We start from the raw sequence: 15,292 nt of genomic DNA, 5'->3' as shown, positions 1-15,292 counted from the left end.
TTAAGCACACCTGAGCTGGGAGGGAGAGGTAGGTCAGCTGGATGGCTTACTGGTAAGGCTGATTTCTTTGATGCGGGGTTTTAGCTTTTGACCAAGCTTTGAATTCCAGCTCAAGTCAGTATATAAAACAGTATGGGCTTGATACACAAAAGGGTGCTAACTTAGTTAGCACGCCTAAAAGCCCCTCAGCATGCCTAAAGACCTTTAGGCGCGCTACATTAGCACGCGCAAAGTTTAGCGTTGCGCGTGAAATGTCGCATCGGTTGCGATCAAACCGTTGCACCGGGTGCGCCTAAAACGTCACACCGGGTGTGCCCGAAACGGCGCGTCATTTTGATTGCACCCGGTGCGACTTTCAATCTTTGCTTTGCGCGTCCTAAAGGGCTTTAGGCGTGCTGAGGGGCTTTTAGGCGTGCTAACTAAGTTAGCCACCTTTTGTGTATCAAGCCCATACTGTTTTATATACTGACTTGAGCTGGAATTCAATGCTTGGTCAAAAGCTAAAACCCAGCATCAAAGAAACCAGCCTTACCAGTAAGCCATCCAGCTGGTGTGCAGAAAATGCATGCAGAAAGCCGACAGACGAGTGTGCTCCCAGTCTCAGCTTATTACAATTTCTCTGTTCATGGAGCAGAACTGGCTTTGCAAACTCCTCAAGCATCACTACAGGACACAGCACTTGGAGAGGGTTAGAAAGGCTGGAACAGCGCTGTACACAAGACCCTGCTGAACATTGGGATTATCTACAAATCTTTGTCTGCAAAACTTTGTATGATTCCTTATCAGTGGCTAAGCAGATGCAGTCATTAGAACAATTGTGCAGAGAGCAGAACGTTTTTTCTCTCCTTGCCTGTAGTTGTCAGCCTCTTGGGATGGGCCCCCCTGTGGCTTCTGGGCCCCCCTGCGGCCTTGCAGGGTCTATTGTTATGCCCCTGCCAATGACTGATAAGACACAGCTCAAGTCAATCCAACTGTTGGATTGACTTGAGCTGTGTCTTATCAGTTGTTGGTTACCTCTTATCAGTGATAACACCTTGTCTTTTACTTGAAAAAGTTGTCCAACTTCTTCAAGTTGCTTGATAATCGTGCATTTAAAAGACTTTTGTTGAGCATGTGTATGAGCCTTTAAAATGCCTAATACACTTTTAATAATGAGTTGTCATAGAAACAGTGACAGCATGTCAAAACATATCAATACATTATGACAAAAAAAAAAGAAAAAGCTCTAAAAAGAAGAAAAAGGAAAAACACATAACTACAATGATAACAATGTCCATACACATACAGGATCTTCTCAAAAAATTAGCATATTGTGATAAAGTTCATTATTTTCTGTAATGTACTGATAAACATTAGACTTTCATATATTTTAGATTTATTACACACAACTGAAGAAGTTCAAGCCTTTTATTGTTTTAATATTGATGATTTTGGCATACAGCTCATGAAAACCCAAATTTCCTATCTCGAAAAATTTGCATATTTCATCCGACCAATAAAAGAAAAGTGTTTTTAAAACAAAAAAAAGTCAACCTTCAAATAATTCTGTTCAGTTATGCACTCAATACTTGGTCGGGAATCTTTTTGCAGAAATGACTGCTTCAATGTGGCGTGGCATGGAGGCAATCAGCCTTTGGCACTGCTCAGGTGTTATGGAGGCCCAGGATGCTTCGATAGCGGCCTTAAGCTCATCCAGAGTGTTGGGTCTTGCGTCTCTCAACTTTCTCTTCACAATATCCCACAGATTCTCTATGGGGTTCAAGTCAGGAGAGTTGGCAGGCCAATTGAGCACAGTAATACCATGGTCAGTAAACCATTTACCAGTGGTTTTGGCACTGTGAGCAGGTGCCAGGTCGTGCTGAAAAATGAAATCTTCATCTCCATAAAGCTTTTCAGCAGATGGAAGCATGAACCCGCTTTTGAACCAGAAACAGCGGCAGAAGCGCCTGACCTGGGCTACAGAAAAGCAGCACTGGACTGTTGCTCAGTGGTCCAAAGTACTTTTTTCGGATGAAAGCAACTTTTACATGTCATTCGGAAATCAAGGTGCCAGAGTCTGGAGGAAGACTGGGGAAAGGGAAATGCCAAAATGCCTGAAGTCCAGTGTCAAGTACCCACAGTCAGTGATGGCCTGGGGTGCCATGTCAGCTGCTGGTGTTGGTCCACTGTGTTTTATCAAGGGCAGGGTCAATGCAGCTAGCTATCAGGAGATTTTGGAGAACTTCATGCTTCCATCTGCTGAAAAGCTTTATGGAGATGAAAATTTCATTTTTCAGCATGACCTAGCACCTGCTCACAGTGCCAAAACCACTGGTAAATGGTTTACTGACCATGGCAGGGGAGGACTGGCCCAGGGGGACGGGGGGCAATTGCCCCCCGGGCCGTCCGAATCTTAAGTAATTAGGGCCGGCTGCTGCTATACGCAGTGGCCGCAGACATACCACAGGTGACAGGTTCGCAGTGGGGATCGCAACCTCGCGCGATATTTCCCGGCAAGTTGAAGTATCCAATCAAAGAAGGGGCTGAGGCGGCCGGCCGTGGTGTGCCCTTGTGCGTGGCTGCGCCTGCGGTATATGTGAGCGGCACAAGGACACAAATAGCTTAGGTCCTCTCCGGCCAGGTGGGTTGACCCTGTTTGACTCTTCCCCCCGCCTGGAGCCATTGCCGCCCGCAACGTGCAGCTGTGCCTGAGGTGTGAGCTGTCTCACTCTTCAGCTTTCTGTGCTGGGGGGGCTGGGGGCCTGGAGCTGTGGCTACGAGTGGCTGGCTGGAGGAGTCGGACACAGTCCTCCCCTGTGCTGCTGTGCCTGAGGTGTCGTCGGAGTGAGCTGTCTCACTCTTCAGCTTTCTGTGCTGGGGGGGCTGGGAGCCTGGAGCTGCGGCTACGAGTGGCTGGCTGGCTGGCTGTCCTGGCTGGAGGAGTTGGACACTCTGGGGGCTGGGAGTCGGAGATGCCACCTATAGCTGCTTGCTGCTGTGGAGGAGGAGGAGGTGTAGGACTGAGGAGACAGGAGGATAGATGAGGTCGGGTCCAGGTTGCCAGAGGAGAAGGTGGTTTTTATAAATTTCGTTTCTGTACTTCTTCTCCCTTCTTGTCACTGAGTTACTCACACTTTGCTGCCTGCCTGCTACTGCTGTCAAATTCAATTCTCTGCCCAGGCCAGTGCCCTCTTGAGTTTTTTGTGTGTGATAATCATCCCCATTCTGACCCTGGCCTGAGGGGGAACGTTTTTTCTTCTTGTGGTGTGATTGGCGGCAGGGGAAGGGGGGAGGCAGGCAGTTAGGCACTGTCAAACAGGTAGTTGGAGGGGGGGGGGGGTAGGTGTCAGACAAGTAGTTTGTATGGTGGGTGGGCAGGAGTGGGGTTAGGCATCACCAGGTAGGTAGGTTTGTGTGTGTGCGTGTGTGTGTGTGTGTGTGGGGGGGGGGGGTTGTTTAAAGGAGTTATCAGGCATTTTTCATGAAATTAGTGCTACTTACCCGGGGCTTCCTCCAGCCCCACGCTCCCAGCATGTCCCTTGCCGCAGCTCTGCAGTCAGCCATTCGCTGCCGCTGCCTCCCAGTCCCCGGCGATGGCACCAGTCCGACCTGGATTTTGGCCTGTACTGCGCCTGTGCGAGCAGCACTGTCAATCACCGCCACGTGGACCGGAGTGTACTGCGCAGGTGCAGTAGTTCTGCGTCTGCACAGTACGCTCTGGTCCATGTGGCGGTGATTGACAGCGCCGCTCGCACAGGCGCAGTCGGCCTGACGTCATCGCCGGGGGCTGGGAGGCAGCGGCAGCGAACAGATAACTGCAGAGCTGCGGCAAGGGACATGCTGGGAGCTTGGGGCTGGACGAGCCCAGGGTAAGTAGCACTTATTTTCATAAAAAAAAAAGCCTGATAACTCCTTTAAGGTTAGGCATCAGACACAGACAGGTAGATTGTGTGGAGAAATGGGGTTAGGCATCAGGTACATAGTGTGTGTGGGGCTGTTAGTCATCACAATTTGAAGATTTGCACACAAGAAAGATATGGCTTTGGGCTGGGGATGCCGTGAAACGGGCCTCTAGTTTGTGTTGTCCCCCCAGGCCAAAAGGTCCCAGGGGAGGACTGGCCCAGGGGGACGGGGGGCAATTGCCCCCCGGGCCGTCCGAATCTTAAGTAATTAGGGCCGGCTGCTGCTATACGCAGTGGCCGCAGACATACCACAGGTGACAGGTTCGCAGTGGGGATCGCAACCTCGCGCGATATTTCCCGGCAAGTTGAAGTATCCAATCAAAGAAGGGGCTGAGGCGGCCGGCCGTGGTGTGCCCTTGTGCGTGGCTGCGCCTGCGGTATATGTGAGCGGCACAAGGACACAAATAGCTTAGGTCCTCTCCGGCCAGGTGGGTTGACCCTGTTTGACTCTTCCCCCCGCCTGGAGCCATTGCCGCCCGCAACGTGCAGCTGTGCCTGAGGTGTGAGCTGTCTCACTCTTCAGCTTTCTGTGCTGGGGGGGCTGGGGGCCTGGAGCTGTGGCTACGAGTGGCTGGCTGGAGGAGTCGGACACAGTCCTCCCCTGTGCTGCTGTGCCTGAGGTGTCGTCGGAGTGAGCTGTCTCACTCTTCAGCTTTCTGTGCTGGGGGGGCTGGGAGCCTGGAGCTGCGGCTACGAGTGGCTGGCTGGCTGGCTGTCCTGGCTGGAGGAGTTGGACACTCTGGGGGCTGGGAGTCGGAGATGCCACCTATAGCTGCTTGCTGCTGTGGAGGAGGAGGAGGTGTAGGACTGAGGAGACAGGAGGATAGATGAGGTCGGGTCCAGGTTGCCAGAGGAGAAGGTGGTTTTTATAAATTTCGTTTCTGTACTTCTTCTCCCTTCTTGTCACTGAGTTACTCACACTTTGCTGCCTGCCTGCTACTGCTGTCAAATTCAATTCTCTGCCCAGGCCAGTGCCCTCTTGAGTTTTTTGTGTGTGATAATCATCCCCATTCTGACCCTGGCCTGAGGGGGAACGTTTTTTCTTCTTGTGGTGTGATTGGCGGCAGGGGAAGGGGGGAGGCAGGCAGTTAGGCACTGTCAAACAGGTAGTTGGAAGGGGGGGGGGGGGGTAGGTGTCAGACAAGTAGTTTGTATGGTGGGTGGGCAGGAGTGGGGTTAGGCATCACCAGGTAGGTAGGTTTGTGTGTGTGCGTGTGTGTGTGTGTGTGTGGGGGGGGGGGGGGTTGTTTAAAGGAGTTATCAGGCATTTTTCATGAAATTAGTGCTACTTACCCGGGGCTTCCTCCAGCCCCACGCTCCCAGCATGTCCCTTGCCGCAGCTCTGCAGTCAGCCATTCGCTGCCGCTGCCTCCCAGTCCCCGGCGATGGCACCAGTCCGAACTGGATTTTGGCCTGTACTGCGCCTGTGCGAGCAGCACTGTCAATCACCGCCACGTGGACCGGAGTGTACTGCGCAGGTGCAGTAGTTCTGCGTCTGCACAGTACGCTCTGGTCCATGTGGCGGTGATTGACAGCGCCGCTCGCACAGGCGCAGTCGGCCTGACGTCATCGCCGGGGGCTGGGAGGCAGCGGCAGCGAACAGCTGACTGCAGAGCTGCGGCAAGGGACATGCTGGGAGCTTGGGGCTGGACGAGCCCAGGGTAAGTAGCACTTATTTTCATAAAAAAAAAAGCCTGATAACTCCTTTAAGGTTAGGCATCAGACACAGACAGGTAGATTGTGTGGAGAAATGGGGTTAGGCATCAGGTACATAGTGTGTGTGGGGCTGTTAGTCATCACAATTTGAAGATTTGCACACAAGAAAGATATGGCTTTGGGCTGGGGATGCCGTGAAACGGGCCTCTAGTTTGTGTTGTCCCCCCAGGCCAAAAGGTCCCAGTCCTCCCCTGGACCATGGTATTACTGTGCTCAATTGGCCTGCCAACTCTCCTGACCTGAACCCCATAGAGAATCTGTGGGATATTGTGAAGAGACAGTTGAGAGACGCAAGACCCAACACTCTGGATGAGCTTAAGGCCGCTATCGAAGCATCCTGGGCCTCCATAACACCTGAGCAGTGCCACAGGCTGATTGCCTCCATGCCACGCCGCATTGAAGCAGTCATTTCTGCAAAAGGATTCCCGACCAAGTATTGAGTGCATAACTGAACATAATTATTTGAAGGTTGACTTTTTTTGTTTTAAAAACACTTTTCTTTTATTGGTCGGATGAAATATGCTATTTTTTTGAGATGGGAAATTTGGGTTTTCATGAGCTGCATGCTAAAATCATCAATATTAAAACAATAAAAGGCTTGAACTACTTCAGTTGTGTGTATTTGAATCTAAAATATATGAAAGTCTAATGTTTATCAGTACATTACAGAAAATAATCAACTTTATCACAATATGCTAATTTTTTGAGAAGATCCTGTAGGAGGCTATCTCAGAAGTTTGTTCTTCAGATGAGACGCTATACATCTTGTTTTCTGGCAGGGTGTGGAACATGCTAAGTGAATACGTTCATGTATCTGTATTAGGCAATTCATACATCTTTGCGAATCTTATATTGTTGTTCTATTTTTGCTGAAGAGTCATCTACCTAAAGGTGCCCATTAACGGTACAATTTTTCCTTTAGATTTGATCTTTCGATACAATTTGAACAATCAAAACTAATTGGAAGGCAATTATCAATTTTGTTCCCATTAACAGAATGATTTAAGAAGTTTTTACATTCCAACTTAATCATAAAATCCAACTCGATATTTTTTCCTTTTGCAATCGACCAAAGAATAATATCACATCGATTTAGGCCACAAACGGCATAGTTTTCTATACAATTCGATCATAAAAATCTCGTCAAAAAATTGAATCTGAAGGAAAAATTGTACCATTAATGGACACCTTAAAAGTGTTGGAGAAAGTATGGGCATGTTCTGCGCTCACACAAAAGTTAACCCTCCCGACTTATAACTGACAAATGATTACTGGTTTTACCTGTCAAATGACAACCAGTGACAAATAACGAACATTACCTGCATTGCTAGATGACTACTTAGCTGGGCTGATTGCTTCATCTGTGCCTTCGGGAACCTCAAAAGCCTGCATCCCTAATAACATGGAGCGCAAACCGAGCGCAATGTTCTGCAGCGTAATGAACCAGCTGAGGCTGGAGGGCGAGTTCTGCGACGTCGTCATCAGTGTGGATGGCGTGAAATTCAGTGCCCATAAGAACATTCTGTGTGGATGTAGTCCTTATTTCAGGTGAGAAGTAATGTCATGGAGTTTTTAAAGTGGGAGGCAGCTAATATGGTCTAGGCCCCTTTCACGCTGGGCTGTTTACTTTGCATTGCGTAAGCATAACCCTTTTTTACCGGAGGGTAACGCTATAGCAATAAAAAGCTATGGGGCTTTAACACCTACCGTGGTGCGATGCACCAGAAGTATCAAATTTAACATGACGACAACAGCGCATTATCAGCCAATGCCCACAGCGAATCCCGGCAACATAATAATAGCTCCTTATAGTAAGTGCTAGTTCACACATTTATACATCACACAGCATAATTTTCATTGTAAAATTGGGGTTCATGCACAAACTTGTGGTAATATTGCAGTGCACAGGTGCATGGCAGTATTACCCTCACTATTGACACTTTGTACCGTGGACTGGAGCAGCCATTGCTATGGTTACGCCTGTTATTAACGAGCTATTGTAGCACGTTACCTTAGCAACGTTTGTGCTCATTGAGTACCACAAGTTGCGCTAATAACGTGTTTTGCGGTACTTAGTGCCAGTAGTAAGTGTAATATTGCTGTGCGCTGTCTGCGCGCGCCAATATTACCACAGATTCCTGCACCAGGCCCCATGTCATTGTGCATCATGTTTGTAAATAAATATAACTGTTTGAGTGTTTGTACCTCAAGCTGCAAGCACTTTCATAGCTCCCAGCTGTCCCTCTTTTGGAGGGACAGTCCATCTGCCCATCTTTTCCCCTCATTTGTCTTTCTTTCAGGACTGACGTACAGATCTGTGAAAATATTTTTTTTTCTTAAGGCCCGGTTCACATTAGTGTTTCCTGCGGAGCCGGCCGTAAGGATCCGGCCATCAGGATCAGGAAAAACTGTCCGTTTTTAAAGCCGGTGTGCTGTAAACTGTCGGTTTTCTATTTGTTACTATGTAGCTGCAAAACCTTCCGTGTCCGTTCCGCTGACCAAAACAGTCCGGAAAATTGGGTCCAGCAGCATTTTTTCGTCCGCTCAGCGGAACGGACCACGGAACCGTACGGCCAGTTCCATTGGCAAACGCTACTGTGAACTGGGCCTTACTGAAAAATGTTTAATTGACTCTAAACTTTATTCCAATCCTTTAACCACTCTACCCCCGCCCATACGAATTTCTCCGTCCCTTTTTCCATCCTTTAACCCCCAGGGACGGAGAAATCCGTACTTTGCGCACTCCCGCCGCTGCCCGCGCTCCCGCTCGTAAACACGCCGCCCGCCGCTAGTAAACACGCCGCCGCCTGCTCGCCCGGAGATCAATGAACGGGAAAATCCATTCACGTTTGTTGATCTAAGCCCTGCAATGATCCGCTGCTCTCCGATGGGCAACGCGATCATTGTGAAAAAAAACTCACGTCTCCAGCCTCCTTATACTTCCTCCGAGCATCCGGAAGGACGCTTGGAGGTCGCATTAGACAAAAAGTTACTGTTGCCATCTTGTGGCCAAATAGTAAAACTACACCCTAAAAATTTTTCAAACACAAATGAATTAGTTATACACAAAAAATTAACTCATTACCTCCCACACTCCCCATTTGTTTTTTTTGTAATGAAAAAAAAAATAAAAAATGTTCAATTAAAAAAAATACATAAATAGTTACTTTAGGGACTGAACTTTTTAAATATTTATGTCAGGAGGGTACAACACTGTTACTTTATAAACTATGGGCTTGTAATTAGGGATGGACGCAAAACTGAAAAAAAATGCACCTTTATTTCCAAATAAAATATTGGCGCCAAACATTGTGATAGGGACATAATTTAAATGGTTTTATAACCGGGACAAAAGGGCAAATAAATTTCATGGGTTTTAATTACAGTAGCATGCATTATTTAAAAAACTATAATGGCCGAAAACTGAAAATAATTAATTTTTTCCCACATTTTTCCTATTTTCCCATTAAAACACATTTAGAATAAAATAATTTTGGCATAATGTCCCACCTAAACACAGGGAAGAAGAGGGGGGGGTTACAAGAACCAGATGCATCAATGGTAAACGGATATGATCCAACCACACAATTGAGGGTGGTAAATTTATCCTCCTACACACTGACTACTACTGAGGAATCACTACTTACTAGAGGCTTGTCCTTTGTACCCGCAAATAGATTCTGTGCATTCGATTGGGTGAGGGATGTCAATTTGTTTGCCAGGAAACTGGCACTCGTCAAGATGTATGAAACTAAAGAGGCCAAACAAAAAATTACAGATAAAAATGAGAGAGAGGCATTTGAGGCATTACAAGAACTTCTGATGGAGAATGACACTGGCATTCCATCATTAGCCCCCCCAAGTGGCACTAGACTTAAAAGCAGATATTGTCCCTCTTTGTCCCATTATCCACAGATTTACACCTTTGTCGATATGGTAACTAGGGCACTTAATAGTTTGGAGAGTGACACCTACAGTACCCCTCTACATGATGATCTTAATACGAATGAGAGAGTAGCATTAAATGCACTTAGGAAAAATGATGACATCGTTATAAAACCAGCTGACAAGGGGGGGAATGTAGTCATCATGAACAGAGACATGTATGAGCAAATGTGCCTAATGCAGTTTTCTATGCATTACCTAAGATATATAAGGAAAGGTTGCCACCACCTGGTAGACCGATAGTGTCTGGTTGTGGCAACCTGACAGATGAAACAAGCAAGTATGTGGACAGGTTTTTGAGACCATTTGTGGAGGCCTTGCCCTCCTATTTGCGAGATACGAAGGATTTACTGACTAAATTACAAGACATTGAGGTGCCACCAACCACATTACTGGCAAGCCTTGACGTTGAGTCCCTATACAGTAATATCGACCACCAATTGGGACTAACAGCAGTACAGTATTTTCTGAGAACGAGAGGGCGTCATCTTGAGTCACATCATTGATTGCTCATTAGTCTCCTAAATTTCATTCTGACACACAATGTGTTCCTTTTTGGGGGCGTTTCTATCACCAGCTCAGGGGCAGTGCTATGGGGACGGCATGTGCCCCCTCATATGCCAATCTGTTCCTGGGCTGGTGGGAAGATGTCCCTGTTTTCTTTGAGGATCTGGCCTTCTTCACGTCTCATATTCTATATTGGGGGAGGTTCATAGACGACGTCATTATCTTGTGGGATGGACCCAGGGATGTGTTTATTTCCCTTGTGGAGATACTAAATTCAAACAGCATCGGTATGCATTTCACGTATGAGATCGATGACAGCACCATCAACTTTCTAGATCTTAAAATTACGATTGACAACTGCAAAATACAGACTGAGATCTATAGGAAGCCTACCTCTACAAACTCTTTGTTGAGATGGGAAAGCTCCCACCCTAGCTCTTTACGTAAAAGTATTCCAATCGGACAGTTCCTCCGAGCTAGGAGGAACTGTTCGACATCTGAGTCATTCAACAGGGAATGTATACTTCTCAGAAAACGTTTTAGACAGAGAGGCTTCCCGGAGCATGTTATCGAACAAGCATACCAACGCGCATGCAAGACCCCCCGTGAAGTCACCTTGAGAGATAATGATAAAAATAAGAGATTGGATTGTGAACACAGGGAGACTCCCAGAGAGACACTGAGAGTGCCCCGACTTATTGGAACCTTCACGGACTACTCACATAGGGTCTATGAGATTATACGCCACTACTGGCCCATCCTGCAGAAGGATAGGGACCTAGCGAAACACCTCCCTGACTCCCCAGCTATAACCTACAGACGGTCACCTAATTTACGAGACATACTAGTGCATAGAACCTATGCTCCATGGATTGCCCCGAGAGAAACCTGGCTCACACCAAAACCGAAGGGGTCCTTTAAATGTGGCCGTTGCAAGGCCTGTAGGTACATGCCGACCTTGAAAATGTTTACAGCCCCCATCAGTGGTAGAACTTTCTCTATACAATCTTTTATCAATTGCGAGAGTAAGGGGGTAATATATGGGGCAAAATGCCCGTGCAATTTGTGGTACGTGGGTAAGACCACCAGACAACTGAAAGACCGCGTTTTGGAACATATTGGGGACATCAAACACAGACGTGAGACATCGATTGCCAGACACATGAATGAATTTAATCCTTCCAAACGTTTTGATATACAATTCTGGGGCATACAGCAATTGAAAAGGGATTTTAGAGGGGGCAATTTTGACCAGAAACACAGATAGAATCTCAGTGGACGGTATGTCTAGATACGATTTCACCGAATGGTTTAAACGAAGATTTTAATCTGGCCTGTTTCTTGTAGCTCTGAACATGCCTGGCATGGATCATTGGTGACCGTTTGGTCGCCATGGGGACCAATTGGTGACCGGTTGGTCCCCATGCATCCAATTATGGTATTGGCATGTCTTTACACTTGTCAACAATTGCCTTATAGAATATGAGGATGGCAAGTACCACCCTCCTCTTATGTTGATAGGCTCCGTTCGATACATCATAGGATTTGCCATTATGAGTTTGGTATTTGTACGTCTCATATGCCTAGGATGTTGGTAATCATTGTGCCCCGATCATGTCTGTGTATCTGTATATTTTATATCTATGATTCTGTATCCATCATTCCACACATGTGGATATTTACATATGTGCCATCACCATTACTCTGAACTTAGTTATACGCTATGTAACGCTTTTCCTACTCTGTTTCCCACTTTAAGATTGTGCTGTATTATCAGATATAATTACCACGTTTCTATCGTGAAATGTTTACATGCATTGTCATGGCTACGGGGGTGTGTATATCTGGAACGGGATACCTCTGATTGGTCGCCCCCACCTTTAGGGGGAGTACCCTGTGGAGCATGGATGGGCGGCACTGCGTATGACGTTGCTCTCTGCATCACACGAATAGATCTGGCCGTGAAGGGGCGGCGCTGTCCTGACACGCACGTCCGCATTACAAGTGTAAGCTCCGGCCGCGGAAGTGATGTAGGAGGCCTCCTGGAGCGCAGACTCCACCCATTTCTGCACGAGTGGAACGCAGACAGCGTCCACCGTGCAGATACGATGATGGGGGACTCGTCCTGACCCACCCATTGGGGATCAGAGTGGTGCAAGGTGAGCGCTCATGGGGATAACATGATCCATTGGCTACATTAAATATATTGGGATTTATACAGGATCCCAGTATCGGTGTGAGTGATGGGCGTGACTTTTGGGCTAGTTTCCGCCTCTTCCTGCCTCCTTATTATAAATTTGGTCACCGAACGCGGCGCAGACAGCTCTGACTTGGGCTTTTACATATGGGGGGCAATTTGTGATTTTAACTTGGTGGTTATGTGGATGATGTATAGCACTATTGTAATATATGTATAGCACCTTCTGAAGAAGCCTTTATGGTGAAATGTGATCTCATTAGGGTTTAATATGTACAGCACCATGCACTTTTTTAACACTATGTAAATAGCCCCCCTCCTATTGGGGTGTGTTGAGGACCAGTACTAGTGAGAGGTTAGCTGAGGTGATTTACAGTATCACAATATGCAACCACGCTCAGGTCCTGACCGCCCTTAGCAGTAAATACGGTGGCCCATCTGTGGGATAGCTACACCCCACTTATTAAGTACAATAGAGTAGAGGGGGATCAGCCAGAACCCCCACAGTACGCCACCTCCTTGCCCCATTGTGGGATTTTACTGCATCAGTAACACTTATACTATGTTGCTATCTGAATATAAAACATTTCTTATTAAATAATCAGCTGGTATATAACACCTGTTTAGTACCTATAGGGTATGTCATATTGACAAGTGTGTTCATAATGTCCCACCTAAAGAAAGCCTAATTGGTGGCGGAAAAAACAAAATATAGTTCATTTCATTGTGATAAGTAATGATAAAGTTATAGACGAATGAATGGAAGGAGCGCTGAAAGGTGAAAATTGCTCTGGTGCTCAGGGGGTAAAACCCCTCAGTGGTAAAGTGGTTAAATTGATTTTTTTTTCCAAATGTTTATATGAAGGAAAATGAACTAGCATAGAAAGGACCAGTGTGGTTTGAATTATAAATTAACATATTTTTCCTATGAAATGTTTATGGTATGCAAGGCTAGGGGTGTGTTTAGGCCGTGATTGGGGGAGTAGCAGGGGTGTGGCTTAAGTGTCCCACTTTCTTATTTCAAAAAGTTGGGAGGTATGCACCTTATCATATATGTGATATGCTTTCTTGTGTGGCTACAAAAAAGAGGGGATAACCACTAGACAACCTGTTGTGTTGAGTGAACCCACCTCACTGCATCTAACTACCTGTTGTGTTGTGTGCACCCAGCTCACTGCATCTAACTACCTGTTGTGTTCAGTGAACCCAGCTCACTGCATCTAACTACCTGTTGTGTTCAGTGAACCCACCTCACAGAGCCGCCGCTAAAGTGTTCACGCTATTTTGCATTTTAATGTTAAACCATTAAATAGTGTTTTAATGTTAAAACGCTATTTTTAAAACGCTATTTAATGGTTTAACATTAAAACGCAAAATAGCATTTTGAACACTTTAGCGGCCGCTCCGTGCACCCTTTGTTATATGCACATACATAAATATTAACATAAATTTTATATACATATCTATATATATATATATATATATATATATATATATATATACATACACAGTGGGTTGTAAAAGTATTCGGCCCCCTTGAAGTTTTCCACATTTTTTCATATTACTGCCACAAACATGAATCAATTTTATTGGAATTCCACATGAAAGACCAATACAGAGTGGTGTACACGTGAGAAGTGGAACGAAAATCATACATGATTCCAATTTTTTTTACAAATCAATAACTGCAAAGTGGTGTGTGCATAATTATTCGGCCCCCTTTGATCAGAGTGCAGTCAGTTGCCTATAGACATTGTCTGATGAGTGCTAATGACTAAATAGAGTGCACCTGTGTGTAATCTTATGTCAGTACAAATACAGCTGCTCTGTGAGGGCCTCAGAGGTTGTCTAAGAGAATATTGGGAGCAACAACACCGTGAAGTCCAAAGAACACACAAGACAGGTCCAAGACAGGTCAGGGATCAAGTTATTGAGAAATTTAAAGCAGGCTTAGGCTACAAAAACATTTCCAAAGCCTTGAACATCCCACGGAGCACTATTCAAGCGATCATTCAGAAATGGAAGGAGTATGGCACAACTGTAAACCTACCAAGACAAGGCCATCCACCTAAACTCACAGGCCGAACAAGGAGAGCGCTGATCAGAAATGCAGTCAAGAGGCCCATGGTGACTCTGGACGAGCTGCAGAGATCTACAGCTCAGGTAGGAGACTCTGTCCATAGAACAACTACTAGTCATGCACTGTACAAAGTTTGCCTTTATGGAAGAGTAGCAAGAAGAAAGGCATTGTTAACAGAAAGCATAAGAAGTCCCATTTGCAGTTTGCCACAAATGTGGGGGACACAGCAACCATGTGGAAGAAGGTGCTTTGGTCAGATGAGACCAAAATGGGACTTTTTGGCCAAAATGCAAAACACTATGTGTGGCAGAAAACGAACACTGCACATCACTCTGAACACACCATCCCCACTGTCAAATATGGTGGTGGCAGAATCATGCTCGGGGGGTGCATCTCTTCAGCAGGGACAGGGAAGCTGGTCAGAGTTGATGGGAAGATGGATGGAGCCAAATACAGGGCAAACTTGGATGAAAACCTCTTGGAGTCTGCAATATACTTGAGACTGGGGTGGAAGTTCACCTTCCAGCAGGACAATGACCCTAAACATACAGGATCTTCTCAAAAAATTAGCATATTGTGATAAAGTTCATTATTTTCTGTAATGTACTGATAAACATTAAACTTTCATATATTTTAGATTCAAATACACACAACTGAAGTAGTTCAAGCCTTTTATTGTTTTAATATTGATGATTTTAGCATGCAGCTCATGAAAACCCAAATTTCCCATCTCAAAAAAATAGCATATTTCATCTGACCAATAAAAGAAAAGTGTTTTTAAAACAAAAAAAAGCCAACCTTCAAATAATTATGTTCAGTTATGCACTCAATACTTGGTCGGGAATCCTTTTGCAGAAATGACTGCTTCAATGCGGCGTGGCATGGAGGCAATCAGCCTGTGGCACT

At 46.0% G+C, this 15,292-nt stretch overlaps 1 protein-coding gene across 1 annotated transcript in view; it reads left to right on the top strand.

Annotated features, from left to right (window-relative positions):
• The first annotated feature begins 6,950 nt into the window (after nt 1–6,950).
• LOC137555310 (kelch-like protein 10) overlaps nt 6,951–15,292 on the top strand; it is a 62,293-nt gene continuing 53,951 nt past the window's right edge. Inside the window, exon 1 of the mRNA XM_068271559.1 lies at nt 6,951–7,205. Within this exon, the coding sequence (XP_068127660.1) occupies nt 7,060–7,205 (146 nt within the window). The 5' untranslated portion in view covers nt 6,951–7,059. The remainder of the gene's footprint in view (nt 7,206–15,292) is intronic.

The sequence above is a fragment of the Hyperolius riggenbachi genome, chromosome 1 (genome assembly GCF_040937935.1).
Source record: "Hyperolius riggenbachi isolate aHypRig1 chromosome 1, aHypRig1.pri, whole genome shotgun sequence".
NCBI classification, from domain to species: domain Eukaryota; kingdom Metazoa; phylum Chordata; class Amphibia; order Anura; family Hyperoliidae; genus Hyperolius; species Hyperolius riggenbachi.
Note: the sequence above shows the minus strand (reverse complement) of the source record. Positions and strands in the feature narration are given on the sequence as shown.